This window comes from Phasianus colchicus, chromosome 15 (assembly GCF_987193195.1).
Source record: "Phasianus colchicus chromosome 15, bPhaCol1.hap1.1, whole genome shotgun sequence".
NCBI classification, from domain to species: domain Eukaryota; kingdom Metazoa; phylum Chordata; class Aves; order Galliformes; family Phasianidae; genus Phasianus; species Phasianus colchicus.
This window is the reverse complement of record NC_143450.1, coordinates 13,309,882-13,333,650: the sequence shown is the minus strand read 5'-3', so window position 1 is coordinate 13,333,650 and position 23,769 is coordinate 13,309,882. Positions and strand designations below refer to the sequence as shown.

Here is a 23,769-nt window from a genome sequence, read left to right as displayed (position 1 = left end):
TGCTTCGTTCAACCGCTTCCTAGGTAAAGAATTACCAAAGTGTAATTAAACACCATATTTCTGGATTATCTTTAATTAGCACGGAGCTAAAGCATTGCACCTCCAGAGCTTTTGTTTGCTGTTCACTGATCATGTCACAACCAATCTTTAACAGTTTTCAGATGGAGCAATTATCTCCTGTTCTCCTGATTCTCTCCTCCTAGTGCCTTGCCAATTAGATCAAGCTTTTAGCCATGTTCACTAATTTTGCCTGAAGTTGGCCTTAACTTGCAAATATTGATTTAAGAGAACGAGATTTCTGCTAGGCAATGATTTTTCTAATGTCTCCCAGAAAATCCAAATCTAGTGATTCTCCTAATCTTTGCAAATATGGAATCTGTTGCAAGCTGGATTTGAATTCAGCTGTTTTCCTTTCATTTAAGAGATTTGAATCAATGTTCTGTGATCTCTTTAATACAAAGCAAGTGCGGCTGTCTCGGAGCTTGGAGTCTTGGTCAAGGTTTTAGGAAAAACTTCATTTGTTCCCTTTTTTGACCTTTATCTTTTGTCTCTGCAATGTTTTCATAGAATTGCGAGTGAATCGTGATCTTAACCTGTGAGAGGTGTGTGATGGCCAGGAATTTACTCAAACCTCAGATAAACTTGGACACATTAAAGCAAAGGATGCTGTGTTGGCTGGGAGTGCAATGGGGCCGAGCCAGTAGCAGAATGGCTTTGCTGTGATTTTTACTTACCATCGTCGTTTCTGCAATCGAACCAAAGCTGTTGATGAAAATGTTGCAGCTGACATTCACTGGTGGGCCTGCATGACAAATACAGATTGGAACAGCACTTCACTGTGTGCTTAAAAGACAAAATATTTCCACTCTGCAATATCGAAGGCTGCTGTGGGGCTGAGAGGTGAGGTTGGGAATACTGTCTGGATGACCCGGCTGAGTCTAGCCTTGGATCTGATGCCAGTTTGACGTCAGACAGTGCTCTTGCTTCACCTCTGCTCCACCGTTTGGATGAGTGTTTATATACCTCTTCTGTAAACCTTTTTGATGAAAATAAATAGATCGCAGCCAGGCAGGACTGCTTTTTAGACATCTTGACGTTGCTGTGTGGGTGCTAAGCTCACCTTGAACATGATGGCACTGGAAAGAGCCAACAGACTACTGAACGGCACTGGTGTGTAGAGCTGTGTCTTTGTCTTTCCCTCTGAATGGCCAGATTAGGACCCTATGGTCTCTATAGACCTGGCGCAGGACTAGGCAGTATGCCTTAGGGATAAGGTGGGGCAGTGGAGCTAATATCCCGTGTTGTCACATTTGCTGATGCACACAGCTGGACGTGTGATTGCCAGGATGTGCCAGCAGAAGTTTTCTGGCTGTCCTGTTTTGGGTGAAGGTAATGGCCATGTTTTGGGCCACGTCTCTTGAGTTTTCTCAAGAGAGAGAACCTGTACATGTTATGAAAGTCAGGGGGCCATTTATGGGATTCTAAGGATGAAAAAACTGTAGTTAGGGTTTGGGGGATATTGGTCTGTTTGGTGCTGGTATTAATGAATATGAGTAACAATGTTGCCTGGTGAGTCTGAGGTGGAAATACTGCATTTGAACATGTTGAGAGCTGCGATGCAGCACAGAGCAAAAAAGCTGGAGAGTACTTTGGAGCAGTATCAGAGCAGTATCTTGCCTCCTGTGCATGGGACACCAGTGATTTGCCCACAGGGCAGGAATTTGCCAAGGGAGCTGCTGCTGGTGCTGCCCTGTGCATGCATGGGGAGCAGAGGACACCTCAGGAATAAAAGTCCCTGTTTAACACTGAGTGAATTAATCTTGCATCATTCCTGTGTTCTGCTTCTGGGAAGAAATAGATCTGTGGAAATTGCAAGTGGGAATTTTTAGATTCTTCCACCATCCTTTACTGGGATGGTGTCTGCATCTCAAACACTGCCTGATGGCTCTGCAGTACTCAGGGAGTGATGCTTGCCTTCTGAGGCCACATCTGCAGTCTGGCAGCTGCTGTCAGATGAGATACTTCTGGGGAGCAGGAGAGCAAATGTTGACCTGACCAGGAAGGAGGAGGCAAACACACCTATCCCCTACAGTCCCAAATGTTCTGCAGGAGATATGAAATCATACAATATTAATTTATGCTTTAACAAGAAGCTTGTGCCCATAATCAGTGCAAACTTCCTCCTGCGTGGGAATGAATGGTGTGCTTGGAGCTTGGCTTGCTCTCCTGTTTCCCTTCCCGATCTCCTGCTTTGGCCTCATTTAAAACTTCGTGTCCATCCCCTGTAGGATGGAGGCTGCAGCCGTGTTACAGCAATGCTTTTCATGGCTTGGGATTTTCTTGGTACGAGTCCCAAGCAATCTGAGCACGTTTCTGTCTAACCAGCTCCCAGACAGCCCGCTGCCAGCTCAGCAGCAGCTCCCAGGCTGTGCAATCTGCTCAGCTCCTTCTCCAGATGATTAAATGTAAGCATGGGCTAAAATATCAGATACAAAATGGTGCCTGTTTCTTCTTTCCCTGTTTGCTATCCCTCCTATCCAACTGGCTTGTGGCAGGCCTGCTTTTAATGAGCCTGTATAATAGGGGTCTGGAGCTAATCAACTCTTCTGCTGGCAGCTTATCCAGCAGCTGAAAGTGAACATCTGACCAGGATTTAGCACTTGTCTTATGCCTTCTGTAATGCTCAGGAGGAGGAGGATGCTTCTCTGCATCCGGCTCGTGAAGTATAGAAAGTCAGCATACATGTGGTTTCCCTTTCTAATAGCCTCAGCATAAGAAAACCACTGAGATAACATCCTAAATGAATGCATATTCTTGTGCCTCTGGTTTACATAGAAGATTTTGGCCTTATTTATCCTGATCCTGTACTGGTGTGCCACAGTGAGTCTGAGCATAGACAGAGCTCAGTCCAGTGCATGGATACTAGGAAAAATTTCTTCTCAGAAAAAGCAGTGATACACAGGCTGTGCAGTGAGGTAATGGAGTCACCATCCCTGGAGGTGTCTGAGAACTGTGGGGATGTGACACTGAGGGACGTGGTCAGTGGGGATGGGTTGGGGTTGGACTTGGGGATCTTAGTGGTCTTCTCCAGCCTTAATGATTCCATGGGGCTGGATCCCTCCTTCAGGCAATGCAGATCCCCCTTCAGCATTGTGCTCTTCATGCTGCATTCACTGTGAGCACTTGGCAGGTTGAACTATTCTTTTTTTTTAAATTATTTTTATTATTTATGGGAGTTTTTTTAGACAGGTTTTTGTTAGACTCTTGGAGCTTTCCTGCCTGCCAGGGGGACATAACCCCTATGCAGTGAGGCATCCAAATTTCCAGCAGTGGGGTTAAGGCTATTACAGCCCTTGTTCTTTGTCCCACACCCCCTGGGTCCAGCTCTGTCACTGCCTGAGTTACAGATTTAGAATCATAGAGTTGCCCAAGTTGGAAAAGACCTCCAAGATCATCCAGTTCAACCATCTGCCTACCACCAGTATTTCCCCCACTAAACCATTGTGTACCCTTAGTACCACATCTAAATGTTTCTTGAACACCTCCAGGGTCAGGGACTCCCTCACCTCCCCAGGCAGCCCATTCCAGTACCTGACCACTCTTTTGGTGAAGAAATGTTTCCTAAGATCCAGCCTACAACTTCTCTGGTGCAACTTGAGGCCATTCCCTCTAGTCCTATTGCTAGTTATATGAAGAAGCAGACCCCACCTCATCACAGCTTCCTTTCAGGTAGTTGTAGAGAACTATAGGATCTCCCCTGAGTATCCTCTGAGACTTCATCATCTGTCTTAACAAAAAACCTGGATGCACTTTCCTTAGTTCTCAAAATGTGAATCCACAACTAAGTTCAGCTTTCGCAGCACTTTAAGAAAATGCAATCTTTTTGTTAATTTTCCTCTCCCCAAAAATCAATCTGATAGGGATCTTTGGTATTATTTTCATTTAGATCTAAGCCATTAAGATGCCCGTATGAGTTATTGATGGTTAATTTTAACGACGTGCTTTGAGAGCTGCAACCCCAAGCTCTGTAAAACATGTCCTATACGTCCCATATAAATTGGAGCGTGATTTATGGGTGGGAGGCTAAGCCAGCAAAACTGCCCTGTTGGGAAGGTGTAGTTCACAGAAATAAAACTGAAATTAAATTATCTCAAATAAAATTGCAATACAGATGCCTTCAGCAAGATGATAATGTACACATTTCATTAAATATTAAAGTTTAATTTCTTTTTTGTGCGTGCATATTTTAGTAATGGTTTTCAAAGTATTTTTAACTCTCTGTGTTCCACACAGTGCTTTCTGTTGCCTGGTTGGTTACTAGGGCACAACTTTCCCATCCTGCTTTGGGTTCAAAAGCCCAGACTAGGGCTTATTGTTTGAAGCTGGATGGCAGGTGCTCTCACCATGATTAATGGTTCCTCATCCTGTGTTAGCATGGCCAGTGACTCCTCTGAAGGAGGAGGGTTTAGGTAAGAAACAAAAGAAAATGAAAGAAATGAGCATTGCATACTGCTGTCCCTGAAATCTGGCAGAATTCCTCTGGAGCTGATGGGAGGGATTCCTTCTGGTTCCTGTGAATGTAAGAAAGAAGCATCACAGAAGGTGCTAGTTCTTTTCCTAACCTGCAAGAGGTTCAGCTCCCTGCTGGTCACTGCTTGGACTGGCAGGATCCCTCATCTCTTTCTGTGTTGTTATCTAAGTATGGGTACTGTATGTAAATTTGTTAAAAGGCTGTTTTCATTCTGAGTGGAAATAAGGTGCCTTTTCAGACATCCACAGGGCATCTGTGTGCCAAATCTCTCATTCTCATACTTACTATCATACTTATTCCACATCAACATACAGGTGCATCATGTTCCTTATTCAATTAGTGAGGTATTCATGTGGTCTGCAGTCACAAAATGAAACAAATCCACAAAGGAGGTGTTGCTTTGCTGTTGGTTTTTTTTTTTGCATACCTTTGAAATTCGGCCTGATCCTGGCATCGTATCCTGAAGTCCGCCCCATCAGCTTATCCAAGAAATCAGAAGGAGACATGGGCTTGGGAGCAGATCGTGCCGCTGCTTCAGCTTCTTTGGAAGCTGCCAGGCTGTGCGAGTAGAAAAAAAGAAAGGAGATTTTAATGCATATCCCATACTGGGGAGTTTTTGGGGTCAGAAATAGAGCAGTTGGTATCTTACTCCCACAGTGAGGTAGGATGGGTACCCACATGGATTCCTAACGAGGCTGGTCTCTGCTAATTTGTTTGCCCAGCCCAAACATCTCAGAATATAGAATCCCAGCTGCCACCAAAATAGGAGAGAGATGATGAGTGGAGAAAATCCTTTTGTGAGTTTAGGTACAGCTCCTTGGCATGCCACTAAATTACAAATGTGAACTTTGGCACTGAGCTCCACAGGAAAAACACACTCTGGGATTAGCCTTAGGCAGCAATTACTGCTTAATTACACTGCAAATAGCAAGGAGCGTATTTGTTACCCAGTCTAATTTTCTAAAGGCAAGTAGGATTGGAGCAATCTGGAATTTGAAGCATAATGAATGTTGTATGATTTCATATCTCCTGGAGCATTTGGGACTGTAGGGGATAGGTGTGTTTGCCTCCTGCTTCCTGCTCAGGTCAGCATTTGCTGTTGGATACAGAAACACATTCTATGGACCAGGAGTTGTATGGAATCTGATTCTGAAATTGTGCTTATTTTGGGCTGAGAATGGAAGGGATTGAAATCTTTTGGGAAGTTATATGGTCTCTAAAGCAGAAAGACAGAAGCTAGTCATTTATATCTTAAAGGTGAAAATCTTCCCCTCTAGAAGCCTGATGAGGCTGCCTGTGTGTTTTCAGACTAAGTGGGAGTCCACAGGACCTGCAAGGTGGTGATTTTGGCTTAGGAAGTCTCCTGTGCAGGAACAAGTGGCCCCTGATATGAGATGTTTGCCTCAGTCTTGCTGGAAGGTTTGACTTCCAAGATAGGAATAGACACCATTTGGTTCCTGCCCTGTGGATATATGGCATCTATGCAAACACAGATCTCTTCCCAGGCTGAAACTGCGGTGTAAAATTATCTAGTAAATGTAAAATTATCAAACAAACAAATAAAACTCCAACTAACCAAACAACAACAAAAACAAGAAGTGACTCGCCAGCTGCTTAAGACAAGATTTGTCTCTGCTTGTGGGTTCAGATGCCTGCTGTTGGCTGAAGCCTACAGGAGGTATTGCAATGCACATATGTAATAAGTCAGAGAGCTGCTCGGTAGGAAGTGCAATTCCTTGTTTCATCCTTTCCAGTTCCCACTTTTTAAGTATAAGAGCTGTTTGGGAACTGCTGTGGCTGAGCAGCTGAAGGCCTAAGTATGTTTACAGCAGGCACAGATAGTAAGCTGCATCATCTTATAGTCCTCTTGCAGCATGAGGGCATCACTTTGGGGAGTTTTGTGTATTCTGAGGTGGAAACACTGAGGAGAATGCAGAAGTCAGGCCCACTGCCTCTTGGTAGTGTAGTGTTAAGTACTGACATGAGATCCACCAGAGGAATTTGGAGATGGTTTCTGTGTATGGCGTTAATGTGGCTCAGCTCTCAGCCCTGTTGGTACAACGCCAACAGTAACACTGACACAAATGTTTTCTGCGTGAACCTTGACAGGAGCATTTTGAACCAGCAAGTCCTAAATCAGGTCTCAGCAGTAACACGTGTTGCATTGACTCTCTTTTCCAGCATTAGCAGATGATGATTTGCCAACCCACAAATGCAGGCTGACTTCTTGCAAGCTGCTACTGTTAGGGTTCTCTGACCACTACCCTTTTCACTCTTCTCTGCTACAAGGGGAGATAAATTCCAGACAGTTTCCAGTAAGGGTCTAAAGCTAGGATATCATTTACCCTTGTGTCTTCACAGTTTATTTCCAGAACCTTATCTGAACTTAGCTGTTGCACACTTGTGCTGGGAGTTGGTGTGACAAAGTGGGGATCTGGATTTTACTACAGCCACGTGACGTTTCTTGTCCCCAGCTCTGCTCTAAGGGATGATGCAAAGCCCAAGTAATGCATTCCAGGGATAAAATTAGGTTGTGGAGTGGGTAATTATTTTATTTTTTTGAGGAAAGAAAACAATCTGGTGCAATTGATTTGCAAACATATAGGAGGAAAGCTGGGAGTGGGAGGTGGATCAATACTGGGCTTGAATGCTGCATTCCAATAGAGTGCCTGCATGGCAATGCGTCCAGAGAAAAGATTTCAATTAAGCAGCAAATGACTTGGTAACCAAAAAGTCCTGCCACTTCAGCAGCAAGATGCCAGATAGTGCAATACACTGATTTCTTCTCATTAACTCTAGGCTGGAGGAATGATGGAAGTGGAAAAAAATGGGGATGGGGAGCAGAAAGAAACAATAACCTTTTAAGTGCAAAAAAATAATTAAAACCTGCAGTTCCCCTGGCATTTGTTTAAAAAAGAAATGAGGTGGAAGAGCACAGAAAGGGGTGTTCAACTCTTCTGTAAACTCAGTGTGAGAGCTCATGCTGAATGTGTTGACACTGCTTCAAATGAACAAGTCTGCTGGTACTTCTCGGGTGCCATTTTCTGATTCTTTCTGCAAGCAGAATTAATTTCACAGGCTCATTTACTGCATGGAAGTATACGTCTAATAAATTTGATGCCTGGGTGAGGATCACTCTCTCATAGCTCCACTGCTTTTTGCAGCTTTGTGCCCATCCTCAAGAGCAGTTTCTGTGAGCACCACTGGGGATGTGCTGGAACTGCCAGGAATGGTTTTGTGCCTTCGGCTGTTTGTTTTAGGAGCTCTGTTGGCTTGTGTGAGTGGTACCACGGAGACCTAGGAATGATAAGTCCTGAGTTTTGTCCTGTTTGTATCTGTTTACTTAATGTTTCCCTAAAACTAGGGATAACAACTTCCCCTCAGACCTGACAATAAAGGATGAGGAACTAACGAAACATTTCCAGCAGCAGATGGGTGCATCTACATTCTAGGTCAGCCATAATTATATAAAACAGAGGCTGGCCCACCCCTACCATCATTTGTAGAGATGAGATGTATGTAATGTAGCCCTGAAATCTTCGCTCTGGTTGTGACAGTTGGGATTTACAGCTTTACTGTAACAGAACAGCTCACACTGCACCCAAAAAGCCTTCAGTTCCTGTTTTCCTCCAGATCTGTCCTGGCCAGGTTCTCCCTTGGGAGCTTTCTGGGGTTTTCTCTGTCTGTTAATTCATTCAGAAGCACCATTTTAAGTCCCCCAGAATGCTCATCTCCTGGCCTGACTGAGACGAGGAGATGGAAATCTCAGTGATTAGGAAATTACTGATGATGAAAGAGAACCGGAACTTTAGGGTGGGTTGCTGTGTTCAGAGAGAAAAAAAAAATATTACTCTCCGCATGAACAAAAAGAGGCAAAATGAAGCAAAAAACACAGAGGGAGAAGCTTGCATCATTGAAGGAGCGTTGCCTGAGCTGAGTGTCTTGGTGTGTTTTATCAGCAGCCAAACAGCAGATAATCTTATTTACAGTGGTGCAATCCCTAGTGGATCTGGCTGAGAAAGTGCCATCACGCAATCACCACAGTAACAACAACAGGAAGGACTGCATCACGGGGGCAGCGTTTGTGGTGTTGGTGCTGGGGTGTGAGCAGCCCCCAGGAGCTCTGCCCAACAGCAGGCACAGGAGGGTGGAAGCTGGTGGTTGTACCACTGAGCTGTTCAGGGCATTGAAGGATTGCATTCCTTACAACAGAGCAGTCAAGCTCTGCAGGAAACCTGTTCCTGGTTTCTCCCAGCCTACGCAAGTGCTGTTTGCTTTGCGTCTCTGCGTTATTGTTTCAGCTAAACAGATGAAATATTCTTATAAACAGATATTTGGCTTAGAAGGTGGGCCTGCTGTAGTGTGGCGTGTCAGTTTGCTCAGCTCCCAGCTCCACAGTTGGCTGTTTCCTTCTTTTCCCCCCAACATTTATATGTCCCTCATGAAATATTTTAATCTTTCTTTTTTTTTTTTTTTTTTTTTTCCACTGTGCCCATGGCCGCCCATCTAATTAACTCCGACATCACACATTGCCCTGTTCTGGTTGAATGCTGATATTGAGAGCTATCTTTTTTTTTTTTTTTTTTTTTTTTCCTCTGCAAAGAGGAGAGACCAAGGAATTTAATTAGCACAGGGCCTCTATTCCCCTGTCAAATAATTTAATTGTTAATCTTTAATTCTGAGGGGGGGAAAAAAAAAGCAAAAGACCGTCTGGCAGCAAAAGCACAAACTATTGCAAAACAAGTGTTTGCAGAGAAAATGTATCACTGAAAACAGTGGAAGGATCAGATACCTGTGAGGGTAAATGTTGCAGTGTCTATGGCTCAGGGGAGCAGCTCTGGGTTTATCACTCCGGTTGGGCTCTCTGCAGGTTGTTGGAATGGAAGATACCCAATTGTTAACCCCAAACTTCAGCTTGTTTCCCACATCCTGCACTTGCCTCTGGTTTAGGACCTTCAGGACACAATGCAGCTCTCATAGGCATTACTCATGTCTTCAGCTACTGCAGGTTTAGGTCTAGGCACTACTGAATTAATTCAGTACAGCTAGATTTCAGTCTGGAATATCTGCTTCATAATACAAGTTTCATGGCACACCCTGTTTCTGTTGCTGGAAGGGTTTGGGATGCAGCAGAAGGAAATTGCTGTCTGTGCTTGTTAGCTCTGACACAGCAGCACCACTGCTGCAGCTGCGTGGCTTTGGGTCTCAGCCTTTGCCTTGTTCACTTGGATGTGCATGGAGCTGGCTGTGGTTTGGCCCTGCAGTACTGATACCTCCACAAGCATCTTCCCAGGCTGGAGAATGTCCCAGTTTGTCCCTGGGAGGATTGTGAGCACTGGGATGGAGACATCTGTTTTCCCTTTCTCCTCTCCCAAGGATGAGGGGGGTTATTCATGATGAGGATGAGACAATCCCTATCCTGGGCATCAAAGAAAAGTAAGAGTGGAACAGACAGGCTGCACCAGCGACAGCTACACTCTGTACTGTGATGATAAAGCACAGCACCTGTCTGCTGGCATGCCATGTGCTTTTGCTGGTGTCTTTTTTTTCCTTTTTTTTTTTTTTTTTTTTTGCCACTTTACATGCAAACAGTGTCACCCCTCCGTAAGCCAAAGTAGCTGAGTTGGGCCAGCTAAACTCCTGGTAGAAACTGTTCTCTTGGGATTTGAATTCCAAGTAATTCCCTCCTAAAGTGCTTAAGTTGATGCTGTCTGCTGAATCTGAGCGAGCCCAGCCCTGCAGCTGAAGAAGCTGGGGGTGAGGTGGAGGAGCAGCCTCTCACTACTCTGCGCGACGGAGGTGGAAGGGCAGAAGGATGTTGATGACGCAGTTTGGACGCGTTTAGTCTTGAAAAGAAAACTCAGGTAGTCCTGGTGACACCTGGAAGCAGTGGGTGCTCAGATCGAGTGCTGCAGAGGGGCCAACAGCTTCCACCTGCGTCACGGAGCAGGAACTGAGTGCTTTTATTGACTCCGGCAGACGCTGCGGAGAGGCACAGCCGCAAGGAGAGCGCCAGGCTGTTGGGCACAGCAATGCGGTGCCTTGTCCATGATTAACTAGCGAGAGCTGCCGTACCCATGGCAACTCTCTCGTGGGAAGGGGCTTTGCGGGATCTCGGTGAGGCCAGGCACCAGCACGGCCACCAGCGCTTTCCATCCCACTCTGCTCCCCTGGGCTTTCTGAGCTGTCTCCCCACCACTGAGACCTCGTCAGCTGGAGCCCAGCACAACCCAACCTGCATTCAGCATGCCTCTGGGGCTGCTTGTCTTCTCAGCAGCTGGAGGGAGGGGGGAAGGACAGACAGACAGACAGATAGATGAGATCTTTCCCGGCAAGGGGTGGAAGGGGCAGTCCTAAAACCCGCACCCAGACTTCTATTTCTGACTGCACGTCAATGTGTTATCTTGAGGGAGATGCTGCCAGACACTGGCCTGGGAGTGCTTGCCAGAGACTGCAAGCTGACTTTTTAAAAATAATTAGATTTACTATCAAAATGAATAGCACAATCAATATTGATATACAATTCAATTAAAAAGGATGAATCTCATTTTCTGCGTGTTTTTCTCTGTCACGTTGCCTCTGAATTTCTGGTCTGCAGCAGTAGAAGCGGACAGGATGAAAGGAGAGGAGATGTGTGGGGGAGCAATGAGCCCTGGCGCTGGGTTTTGGTGTGATGTGGTGCAGAGCTGAAGGAGCTCTGAGCACTACAGGTGTGCTAATCGCAATCTATGTGACCACGCTCAACTGCTGGAGGGTAGAGGCCATGCAGTACATGATGTGGGGTGTGCTGCAGGGGTTGAAGAGGGGAAAGAATTGGGACTTTATTGCGTTTTGGCTTCCTGAGAGGAGGGGGACTGCTATTTGAGAACCTCTTTGCAATAGGAGCGTGGGGTAGGACAGAAAGATATTAGTGAGCAGCGAGACTGGTGAGATATGGAATATGAGAAGATGTTTCACCCTGAAAAAGAAATGGGCAGCAAGCTATGCAGTGATCCGCTCGCTTATTATTATTATTTATTTAACATTATTTTTCACAGAGGAAAGAGGCAGAAAAGAGAAAGGAAGCTTGAGAAATATTGCTGTCTCTGTCCTGGGTGATTGTACTTGGTTGCTGTGAGCTGATTAGACCAATTCCAGCTCTTGCACCAGAAGTAGCTGCATTGCAGTAGCTGCAGGATGCAATCAGTTAAAGTTTTGTTAGTGTTTTGGGATCCTCTGGGTTAAAGGTCGCACACGCTATTTTACCATTTGTCTCTGTAGCTGTAGAGGAGCAGAGGAGCTGGGAGTTGCTTTTCCACAGCCTTCAGCAAATTAACCCTTGATGATTATTCCCAGCCAAGGGAATCTGTGACAACTTCAGTGGAGTCAGAGAATCTTTGTCAGACTGCAGCATTCGTATGTCTCCATATTCCACTGCTCCCTTCCTGCAGCCCATGGCTCCTACCCCATATGGCAAAGCATCCTGTCTGGAGTTATAAAGCATCCCAATTACGCTGATTAACTCTATGGAAAGACACCAGCGCTTGGAACAATTGCTGACACTGCCTGGACAGAGCAATAATAATAAAAAATAATAAATGACTATGCAACCAGCTAGGGGGGCAAAAGAAATATGTGCTGTATATAGCTGAGATGGAAAGACCTCAGTGAGAATGAATGTTTGCACGGTAACAATGTTCAGTTGCATGCAAGATCCTTGCTCTTCCAAGGACTGCTGTTCTAAGTCTCTTGCACATTCACAGTTCCTTCAGCGTGCCACAGAACATCTGCCCCTTCACCTTTGCAGCACTGCTCTCCCTGCTATCACATGGCTTCCAGATGTGCCACAGGCAGCTAGCAGGGAAGGTTCTTTCAGCCTATGATTTCATTCGTTTATTACAGATAAAGCTTTCAGTGGCTAGTATTTCAAACTAAGCCTGTTTTCTTCTTTTTACTGCTTCATGGAGGTTGGGGTTTTTTTCTTCTTTTTTCTTTTCCTTCTCCCTCAAGGAGAACATTAAACTCATCCTTTTGAAACCACAGGCATTCTCTCTGGTGACATTCTCAACTAAAATCTCCTCCAGAAGAGAGCACATCATTTAGAGCGTAAGTACTGACTTTCTGGAAAAGTATAAACCCAAACCATTGAGACAGAGTTGAAAACATACCTCTTAAAGAGTGGAGGATCACAAATCAATGCTCAAATTTTAACAGTGTGAAATAAATCCAGCAAACACCAGCACTGAATTTTACATGTGCGTATACTGAAGGGTTTTAAAAAAAGACTTTTAATTGCAGTTTCATAGAAAAACAAAGGAAAAAAGACCCTGTGAAGACAAAAGCATGTGTCTATCCTCATACACACTGAATATTCCCTTTAAAGTCAAGGGGACCAGTCAGATGTATAAAGCTATGCATAAACCACCTTCCTCAATGTGGTAAATAAAGCAGAGAAACGTCTCTACAAGAAAAGATTTCACATTGTAGGTGGTAATACGCTCTTTGTTGATGCGCTCTTGATTTAATGTTAGGATGGAGAGCTGCAGTGGGAAACCTCTATTGACGTCAGAAGGTTTTAGATCACAGACCAGACAAGTGTCAGAGAATTACGAGAAGTCACGGCTGCTCTTCTATCTATAGCTCTGCAGTTGCGCTATCAGCCGCGTTTCCATCAGTTCAAATACTTTGCTACGGCAGCTTGTTAAAAATTAGTTGTAGTTTAAGGATTTATGCTGCTTGTTATGAGCGAGTGAGAATGTTGCAAGTGCCTTTTTCATTTATAATAAATTGGAGGTGGTATGAATAGAAGCTTTTTTAAAAAGATTTAACATCCAGTGCTGAGTTTTGGGGGGGTTTATTTTCTGAAACTTTATTACAGATCCTTTGCTGAAGAAACCTGAGCTAACATGTGACCTACCTACAAAACTGCGGTTCCTCCAGTACAGCTCAGGTTCTCTGTATACGTATCTTATATTGTGCAAGGGAAGAGAACTTCCTTTGTCTCTTTCTGAAAGAACAAACTGTTGTTTTGTCCAAAAGCATTGTAGGCATAGTGTGGTTTGGTTGGCATATCCTTGGGGATGCATACACAAAGCAAATGCCCTGTCTTGTAAGGGCAGCAAGAGATAAAGTTTTCTGCTGTGCCATCTTTGATTTCTGGTGTAATTTATCAGCTTATTACTGATCAATAATAAAATGTGACTTCTGGACCAAATGGCTAAGCTCTGGGACCCCAACCCAGGTGGGTTCTTCTTCTTTCTTGGCCACTCTCTGACTGGGTTCTTCAGCTCCCTGACCAAAAAACCCCATGGCTTCGGTCCTGGCAATGCTGCAGGGCATATATTGGTGCAGTAGAGCAAGCCATGTTCAATGGAGTTTGTACTTTGTCAGTGGCTGATTTCTAAACACACAGCCCTGTGTCATGGAGTGATGGACGGGGCTGGAAGCTGGAGGACACTTGTGATTCACAGCTGTGAGGGGCAACAAAAGGGGGGGGGGGGTGCATTTTGATTTGTATATCAGATCTTGGGAGCTGTGTTGCAGGAAAATTATCTCTTTGTGTGTGGGGTATGCCAGGAGCGGTTGCCCTGCTCAGCAGTATTTCTACAGGAGAAAAGCAGTGGGAGTCAACAGGGAGACAAGATTGTAAGGATAGCACATGACGAGTCACTTTGTTGTCCACAGTCTTTCTTTGCAATTCTTATAAGAGAAAGCTGCTTCACCTTAGAATTCAGAGCATCTTACTTTCCTGCTCCCAGCTGCACTAATGTGTGTGTTGCATAGATCTTACAATGATGGCTAGACTTCTATCCATCTTACGTAGGGATTCTTGGCACCAATAGAGACATTTAGCACTAAGAATTGTTTTAAACGCTGCTGATAGCAGCTGACCCTTATATGCTTTCAGGTTTATATCTCCTCAGTAAAAGAGGAAAGGGGGTGCTTGAGCTCCTTGGAGCTTTACGCAAAGCATCTTTTTACCCATATCATGCAAAATGAAAAAACAAACAAAACTTCCAATGAAATTGAGTAAAGAGGATAACTGATGGATTCTATTGGATTTCCTGCCCGATTTCTGGCTCACTGAATTCGCTGCTGAAACAGATGTGTGTGATAGTGGTCCGATCCACCATTGATCTCAGCTGTTACACATTGATTTGTGCGTTTGTTTGCTTCAGCCCTGTCTGGGCTGGGGGACTGGATCCGCATTTTGGCTTGCGTGGTCGGAGGGCAGGCATGTTGGGAGCTGCTGTGGGCGTTCAGCTGAAGGCAGCACATGTGATGATTGATTGCACTGCAAGCCCTGCTGTTCTGTGCATGCGACACTCCTTGTCTTGGCAACCTCTTAGTGGCTTTCCCCCCCTTTTTGCCCACCCTACAGTGAGGCACCGATAAAAACAATAGAGTTCCTTGACTGTCTGCTAAGGCATTTGTTTTCTTTTCCTTTTTTTTTTTTTCTTCCACCAGTGAGCTGTGAGCCACAGTGGAAAGATGGTAAAAGGAGAAATCAAAAGGAAAGCAGGTGCAGAACACTTTTGTTTTCCCCCTCCCTCTCAAAATCATGGGGTTTGTTAAATTAAGATTTCTCCTGTTTTTCTCAGCTAGTACTTAAATCCAACAGAGATGTATTTACAGAATGCCAACTGTGTCTATGTAGCAGCCAGATGTGGTGCAGTCCCCGAATCAGCAGCTTACCATGGTGCATTATATGGATGAAATAATTGTCTGCATAATGGGGTGTGCTCAGCACGCGTAAATGATGGGTGCATCTGTCTCCATCTATTTCTGTTCTCTGCAAGATTTTTCTGTGCTTTGGTTCTACTGAGAGGCACAAAAGCTACGTTTCTCTCCCTTCATTTTTTGAGCATTGGCCTCCTGAAGTATCTGTAGAAATTTAGTAGCAGCTGGGAGGTATATATCTAATCTGTAGCACCACTGAGATCAAAGCACGCAGACCTCCAAGACCACATCAGCTACAGCAAATGGGCAGATTCCCAAGAGGTTATGGGGGCTGTATTATTTTGTATCCTGTAGTCATCATAGCTAAGAGATACTGATGTAAATTTTTCCTCTCCGGGGAAATACCCTCTGTTATTTGGCTTTGCAAATGCAGAAATAAATTGTTTGGATAATTTGGGGAAAGGAAGAGGAAAGAGAGGACAGGTAAATTCATTTTTGCTGCTCTGCAGGAAAAGTGACCTGTTGAGTTAGCAATATTTAAGGTTGAGTGCAATGGAGAAGTTTTCTGAGCTGTGCAAGTAGGTCTAGAAGGCAGCTAGACAGCGTGGTGATGAAGCTCATGGCGCTAACGATCCTTCCTGTGCATCGCATCAGAGCACATCTCACTGCTTTCTCTGTGCTCCATTTATCCCAGGACCACTGATGTTAGCAGCTTTCCCTCTCCCTCCAAAATGGGGTTCTCAAAAGCATTTGAATTTTGTTTTTTGTCAGGGCTGGTGAATCAAAACATGGTGGAGAGGATTTGCAGAAACGATTATTCTTTTTGTTAGTGTCTCTTATGTCAAAACAGAATTAACCATTTTTCTCTAAAGGTAGTGTGGAGTGTGCAAGTTTAACCATACTCTTCGTAAGAATGGAAATCATTCTGCCTTTGCTGAGGGGCAAAGTATGCAAGACAACAGCCAACCAAAAGGGTAATTTACTGGAAATAGAGATGCCCTGATATAATGTGCCACAACAGCAAGAGATGATACAGACAAATAAAATAAGCTGGTAGTTCCTTTTGATTTCTATCTGTCTTAGTGGTAGTCACTCCAGCATTCTCAGAGAAACTCCAGAGTTAAAAGAAAATGAGGAAGTGAAACTCTATGAATGGACTTTGGCCATCTGACGTACTTAGATGTTGTGATTTTAAAGCATGATTTATTTCTTAAAACCTTTGTCTTTCATCAGTAACTAAATAGCAGTTATATTCATTAGGTGGTCTGACATTGTGTTCTTAATACTGACATTTGGAGAGCCATTTTAACATGTATTGTTAGAATAAAAAGAAAATAGACTTCTTTGTTGGTTTTCTATCACAGATGATTGTTGGTCAGTGTTGGGATAATAAAGTAATTTGATTCTGGACACTGATTAAAATCCTAATTCAGATGCTGGAATCCTTTTCTGCTTGGGTTGTTTTCTAAGGGTCTGTTGGCTAATGAAATTTATCTCACTAACATGCTGAGATAAACGTGCTGCTGCTTACAAGTGCTTTCCTTTCTGCCTTGAGTCACTTGGTAGGTAGCAGGATGAAGGTGTCAGCCTTTAGTGTCTGCTAGCAAATCTGAGACACTTGAAACAGAGTCAAAGGCCTTCACTGACTTGCTCTATACAAGCAAGGTGTCTCCAACAGCTCTTTCATGAGAGGAGTAAGAGAAAGGTCAAAATCACATGCCCAAAGCCTTGTTCTTAAAGAAATTCTTTGTAGAAAGTTCATATGATGGAATGGCCCAATGTGTACTATTCCCTTTACATATAGCTGTCTTTCCAGAAGCAGCTCCCATGATGTATTTGAAGAGTAAATATATGTTCTGCTAATGAGACTCTCTGCAGAGTAGTGCAATGTTCAGCAGGAGTAGGAGTGGACAGCTAGTCCACATAATCTAAATTCTGCACAGCATCAGTGCCCCAGAGTTGTAGGATACTTTGTTAATGCATGCAAGACAGCAGCTTTTTTGGTGATGTGTTTGTTAATCACCTTGCTTATCTACTATTCTCCTACTCATTGCATCCATTGCAAAAGCAGAAAGTTTCTGTTCTCACGTGTAGCCTTTCTTTTGCGCTGAGAGTAGGTCTTGGGTTCTTTAAGCAAGCTTAAATGGAAAAGTTTAAGATCAGGCTGCAAGTTAGAAAGTACCTTACATATTTTAATTTGTCTGCCTAAATTGTGAGTGAATTGTTTTGGATGGATGGCAGTATGCATAAAATCCCTGTAGAAGACAGAGTCCCGAATATTTTGCACTTACTGTGAGATGACAACAAATTTATCTTCTTTTGTTGAATGATTCAAAAGGTCTTCTAGGTAGAATTATCTACCTCATCGTGTTTTCCAACCTTGAATAGGTAACTGTTTAAGCAGGGTCTCTAGTGGGGCTATGACAGGTTGCAAATCAAAGAAGCTAAAGAATATCCTTAGAGCTGCCTAGTCTAAGGCACTGCTAAATAATTTTTATTTCATGGAGGATCTCACAGCCTTAGAGCAGAGGCACAACAGGTCAAAAGCACAACTTCTAGGAGATTTTAGTGTGAGTAAACCACTCTTTATCTACCGACAATGTTTGTTACATTGCTGAGCTTGCAGTTCTGTCAGTCTCTGGTTAATGTTTCGTTCACAGGTGTCTCTGCAATGCTATCTAGCACTGCAGAGGTATAACAGAAGGTTTGGAAAAGCATACACATTGCCCTTTTCTTTCCCCTGCCTTCCATTTTGTTGCATTTTCAAGGAGCTGAAATCGGGAGATCTCAAATTACCTATTTTACTTGAAAGTCTATTTTGTGAAAAGCAATTTTTTTTTTCTTCTGAAGTTAAGAATAGCATCAAAATAGTATCTTATTTTAAAAACTGAAATTGAAGAGCTCTGTTACTGATCAGAAGGAGTAGGAAAAGGCTAGTCGTGGAATCCAGTAGTGCCTGAGCCTGTGTATCACTCAGAGCAGTTGGCTTGAATCACTCCTGCTAGCTGATAAGTCCCTGTTCAGAAAGAGCTAACTCATTTTGGTTAGATGAAGGTCATGCTTCTGGTTCCTGACATGCAGAAGAGTGATTAGGATGAGAATGAGGCACGAACCACTTCAGAGCCTTGCAGAACAGTGTCCGCTTGGGTAAAATGCAAACTCCAGGCTCTCTTTTATCTCCCAACTCAGGTTTCTGCAGCAGTGTTTCTGGATCACTGCCGCCATTAAAAGGTTATCATAGAGCAAAAAGTCTGGGCAATATCATCATGGGGCATGGCAGAGTTTTGCTCTACGTGAAGGAATTCCCAGCTGAACTGGGGTACAAAGACGTAGTGTACGTAGTTAGACTTTGGGAGAATCTCCTGAGATAGGAGGGCATACAGAAGAACCTGTGTAAACATTGCCCAATACATTATTATTTTCAAGAAATAGTATTTTGTCTTCCAGAGATGTGTAAGGAAGAATTGATAAAGCAGTCTGACTGCCAGAAGACCTGTTTCTCCTCCCACTCCAACCCAGCTTCCATCCTTATCTGTCTGCCCAGGTTCTCGGTAAATGTCTTAGTCATAGCTAAGTGGCTGCAGCCTGGAGAAAGGTAGCAAAAGAGGAAACGTTCTCCATAAAAGAGGTGTGTTGGAATGAACTGCTGACGGCAAATTCTTTCTAAAACACCCTGGCTGTAGCAGAAACAAATATTACATTGGCAATACCATACTGTTTGTGTTCACACACCAGCTGTTACTCTTTCCCACGGGGTCTTGTTTTTTAAAAGGCTGGCAAAGGACACTTTTGTTAAGATACAGATCTAGTCTTGCTTCTTGTTTTGGCTCTATTGCATTTTCCTTTGGGACTTTGGATTTTTCTTTCATTTTTTGTAGAGTATATACTACCATGGGTTTTCTTTCCAGAATATTTTCAACAGGCTGGCAATGAAGTGCAGTACACTCTAATTTTAAGCAACGTATGCTTCTGTTATGGATTATTGGATTATTATCTTGCATGTGTGTTGGTTTTTTTTTTTAACATTATGCATGACTGAGTGCTTGAGTAATTGGCACACTAAGTTTATGAATGACTCTTAATGAATAAACTTTTCTTACTAAAGCTGAAATAGCAAAGCTATTCCCAGACTAGAAAGGCTGGTAGATTTTTGGCCTGAAATAAATGGAAGGCATAACATGAAGGGGGGTGGAGGGTGGGAAAAAAAGCATTGTTGAGAGTCGATTTCAAGCAGGAATTGTTGAATCAGTTCTTGTTTGGAAAATGATTGCAGTACAGAGAACAATTTGGTTTCATGACTTCCTGCAATTAAACACTTTCAAATTTTCTTAAATATTTATTTCAAGAATACTTGACTTGATATTGCATACCTTTGATATTCAAAGAGGGATTCATCTTGCATACCTTTTTTTATGCAGTACGTAATAATCAAATGTACAGTATATGTATATATGTGTGCATATATATCATTTATAACAGTGTAAACATTTACATTAGAACCTGAATGTTCTGTTTTACTGAGATTTTGAATGTCTGAGACTTTAACTGATGAGCTGAGAACCTGTAGGTACTCAGATGTGTAGTGTGATGCATAACAGTGTGCATCATAGAACAGGACTGGCAAGACAAATGCGTACCAATTCATTTGTGCAGGCAGTTCAGAGAGATATGGCTTTAATATTACAGCCATAGGAAACTCAAGCCTGGAAATGCATCTTTTTTTTTTTTCCCTTCCTTTCCTCCCCCTTTTGTCTTCTAGCTCTTCTGGAGACCATTCCTGAGTACTTGTGATATTTAACCTTGTTTTTCATCTCTGTTTCAATGTTGTATGTTAGTCAAGAGTTTCTATTGTGCATAGATACACATCTTTTTATTTCACCCCACTGTGTTTTGTAGTGCTGCTTATACGCTTGTGACTAAATAACACAAGAAAGAATGGCTCTGAAATACTAAGTGTTGCACACTGCTTTTCAGATATTCCCAGTAATAGTAAGTGATACAAGAAGGTATAAGTGAATAATAAGAAGGTATAAGCAAATATACCTTCAGTTATTTCCAGAACCTCTTACTTGGTTTAACAGATAAATTTTGTTAAGACATGCTGTCTTTGACTTCCTATGGAATTACAAGAGAAGTAGAGATATCCTGATTTTTGTATGTGGAAACGCTTTGGTGTTCTTAAAGAAAGGGAGCACTAGCTAGAAGGCTCTGTCCAGAGTCAGCAGGAATGTTAGTGTTATTTGTAAAATAAGAAGTATTATTCCAGTGATATACATACAAATAATGTCTGTTCTTGTCCTTTAAATACTGTAAGATGAGACTATGAAAAAAGTCAGAAATGTAGAAGCAAGAGTCATGTAACTGAAATGAAATCTAAGACTGAATAGTTCAGATCATGAAAGCTTTTTTTTTTTTTTGGTTGCATGTATCTGGCACTTATCACTTGCTATATTGCAGGCTGCACCATTCATGCAGATGGGAAGAGTTTTTTTCCCTTACAATATTTTCCCTTATCTGGCTAATAAAAGCACTGCAAGGATAGCTGGAGAGGAAGCAATTCTTGAAGGATAAAACGGTTTCTTCTGCTACCTTGCCCCTTAAGTGAGTAATGGAATGCATCTAAAATAGAGTCAAAATACAGCTACTCAGTGACAGATATAATTGCAAAAATCTCCCATTGACCCCTCGTGCTTTTGATTAGATTCCACAAGTGAAAGTGATCAAAAATAACATGAAAGAAAAACAAAGTTGAAGAAGGAAGAAGATTATCTCTTTGCTTTCAGTGACTGTAGGCAAGCTGGGGCAATAGGGTGGGCTCTCCTTGGAAGGAAAGCCCAATGTATCTCAAGATAACAAAGATAACAGAGCTGAGGAGAGAAAGTATCCCATGGAACTCATCTGAACCTGCAATCTTAGGATGGGGAAGGGGTGAGGTGGGGATATTTACCCGGGCAAATTCAAGTGCAGCATTCCCATCCACCACTAGTTGTCACTTTGCAACCAGCCGGGGTTGGTGTTTTCAGCACTGCGGTTAGCGAGATTGCAGTGCTAATTAAACAGAGAAACTCTCAAAGCTACAGAAAGTCCCGAACCCGAAGAGGTAGGATAGCTAATCTCGGGGAACAGAGAGGAGGGGAAAAGACAGCTCGACAATGGCGTAACGCTTCTGTCTTACGGCCGAGACCGTGCCGGGGTCTGTACCCCAATCTCAAGATGGGCACGGAAGTCCAGCCCGGTGTGCACACACTCCTCCCGCAAAGCCGAGCCTTACCTGAAGAAAACGATCGTCTCCCACACGTAGACTCCGAGCGCATTGACGTTGCACATTTTTCCAGCTCTCGCTGTTGGTGTTTATTTTGTACTCCGCGAGGGGTGGGCCGGTGGGGTTGGCCAATAAAGTAGCCCGGCACTTGGGGAGAATTGGTGAGGGAAGCGAGCCACCCCTCCCGAGACGGGCTGGGCCGGGGGCAAGGCCGGGGCGGCTCCCTTAGTAACCCCGGACAGCAGCAGAGAGGGCGGCCGCGCTCAGCACCGCGGACAGCGCTCGGCGGGAGCGCGGCTCAGCACCCTGGACAGCGGCGGTGATCGGCGCTCCGCGGCTGCCTGAGGATCTGCCGGCGGCTCCGCTCCGCTCCGGCGCTGCCTTGGCTTAGCTTGGCCCGCCTCTCCGCTGTGCCCCGCCACTGCAGTGCCGCTCGGGGCCGGAGGAACAGGCTTCCAGCACTGAGATCTCCCTTCAGCGGGATCTCGCTCCGGACATCAGGCTGGCGAGTGGGAGAGATGCAGGGGGTGTAGATTTGCCATCGGGATGGTGGGGTTGGATGGGAGGGGGGCGACCCTCAACAACCCGGGGCTTTAATCTCTGCTGCTTGCCAGGGTGTCTTCCTAATTACATCCACAGGAATTTGTCAGTGTGAAGCTGTGCTGCAGTCCCGGTCGTGTTGCTTTCCTGCTCGCAGTTTGGCTGCTGTTGATTCCAGCTTCCTGGGTTATTTTCCTCCCGAATAAGTTATTGCTGCTGTAGGGAAGATGTCCCATTGCTCAGGGCCAGAGTGGAGGGGAGTGAAGGGGAAGTTTCTTGGGAAGCACTCCCATTGCGTTCGGAAAGGAAGTGGCTCAGTGTCCTCCTAATGCATTTCATTTCCCCTCTGCCCTCTCTCCCCTGCTAGGGCTTGCCAGATCTTGGGAGTTTCTTGCTGCATTAATTTACTAAACTAAAAAAAAAAAAAAAAGAAAAAAAAAGGGGGTGGTGGTGGAAAAGAGGCAAAGCAGAAAGGAGGGGGTAACTCAGCCTCTCCACCATCCAAAGGCCCTCCTCTTAGCTGTGCTCATTGGTCTCAGGGTTGAAAAAACTACTCTAGGATGTGGTTGGATAAACGCATGTTGTTCAGCAGAGGATGTTAACCTTTAAAGCGCTGATACGTTTTGTTTTATTTCCATTTTTTTAACTCAAATCACTGTCTTTTTAAGAAGTCTCTGAAATCATCTCCCTTGACATGGCAAGCGTAACGTGCCTTTAGTCTCCATCTCATGGAAGATCTACTTGAGTAGCAGTTGTGTTGCTGTTGGCTTTTAAGGATCATCTGTTGTTTCTCTTCTTTCTTCTTCTTCTTTTTTTTTTTTTTTTTTTTTTTCTTTTTTTCCTTCTCGCATGTGGTTTTTCAAAGAGGTTTGGCAAACACCAGAGCCATCAAGGCTGGGGCAGGTAAGGAGCATTTAGCAGTTTCCTATAAAAGCCCCGGTACCCTGGGCTCCTGCTGTGCTTGCAGGGTGCTGAGTGTGGTTGCTTGGGAGGGAGGAATGGGCTCCTTAGCCATAGTGTAAGTCAGCCACTCTGCTTTGCTTCTCATTAATTTCTCAATATCTAAATAGAAATGCTGCTTTCCTACATCGCATAGGATATGTTTTTTTCCCTTCTGTTTTGTCCCATTGTAAGGGGATTTTTCTTCTTTAAGTCCTACTTTTTTGACTTGTCTTGTGCTTTGTAAAATTCCTCTGGAAAAGAAAGAGTCACTTTTAACACCTTTTTAGCTGTTTTCTTTATTTCCATTGTGTTCAAAGAATCTTTCCATCCTTGCGGTGGGGTGGGGATGTGTGAAACGGACAGCTTGCTTCACCAGTACTGTAACCCCCAGGCTAGGAATTACCCAAGTCTTTCTTCTCACATTTGGTTGTATCACAAAGGATGTTATTCAGTGCCAAAATTAACCTGCTATTTTTGATCTCCAGTTTCTATTTGTTTCCAATTAGTATGTTTGTATAGCTGAACAGACAAAAATATCCCCTGGGTTGTCATTCAAAAGAAAAGGGGAAGAAAAGAATCTGCTTGGCTCCTATCTATTGAAGAGAAGGAGTTTAATCTGATTTACTCCAGCTACTGGGTCTCAGCGTCTACCTAGATTAATAACAGGCTCTGATTTCAGTTCATGGTTACTCCTGGGGATGTGGTTCTGTGCAGTTCTGTGTAGATGCATCCTCCCTGCTGCTTGCTGGCTCCTTGCTGTACTTTCTTTACTGATGTTTATCCCCACATGGGCAAGCTTCTTGTCACTGTTCTTTTTCAGCCCCCACTGTGTTGA

At 43.8% G+C, this 23,769-nt stretch overlaps 1 protein-coding gene across 2 annotated transcripts in view; it reads right to left on the bottom strand.

Moving 5' to 3' along the window:
- The window catches only part of GLRA1 (glycine receptor alpha 1), a 36,684-nt gene extending 14,971 nt beyond the window's left edge, over positions 1–21,713 (bottom strand). For both annotated transcript variants that reach the window (XM_031597925.2, XM_090150697.1), the window contains exons 1-3: positions 21,462–21,713; positions 4,959–5,089; positions 735–802 (exon numbers count right to left, since the gene is read on the bottom strand). In XM_031597925.2, coding sequence (XP_031453785.1) covers positions 735–802; positions 4,959–5,089; positions 21,462–21,517 — 255 coding nt within the window. In that variant the 5' untranslated portion in view covers positions 21,518–21,713. The remainder of the gene's footprint in view (positions 1–734; positions 803–4,958; positions 5,090–21,461) is intronic.
- Positions 21,714–23,769: the final 2,056 nt, after the last annotated feature.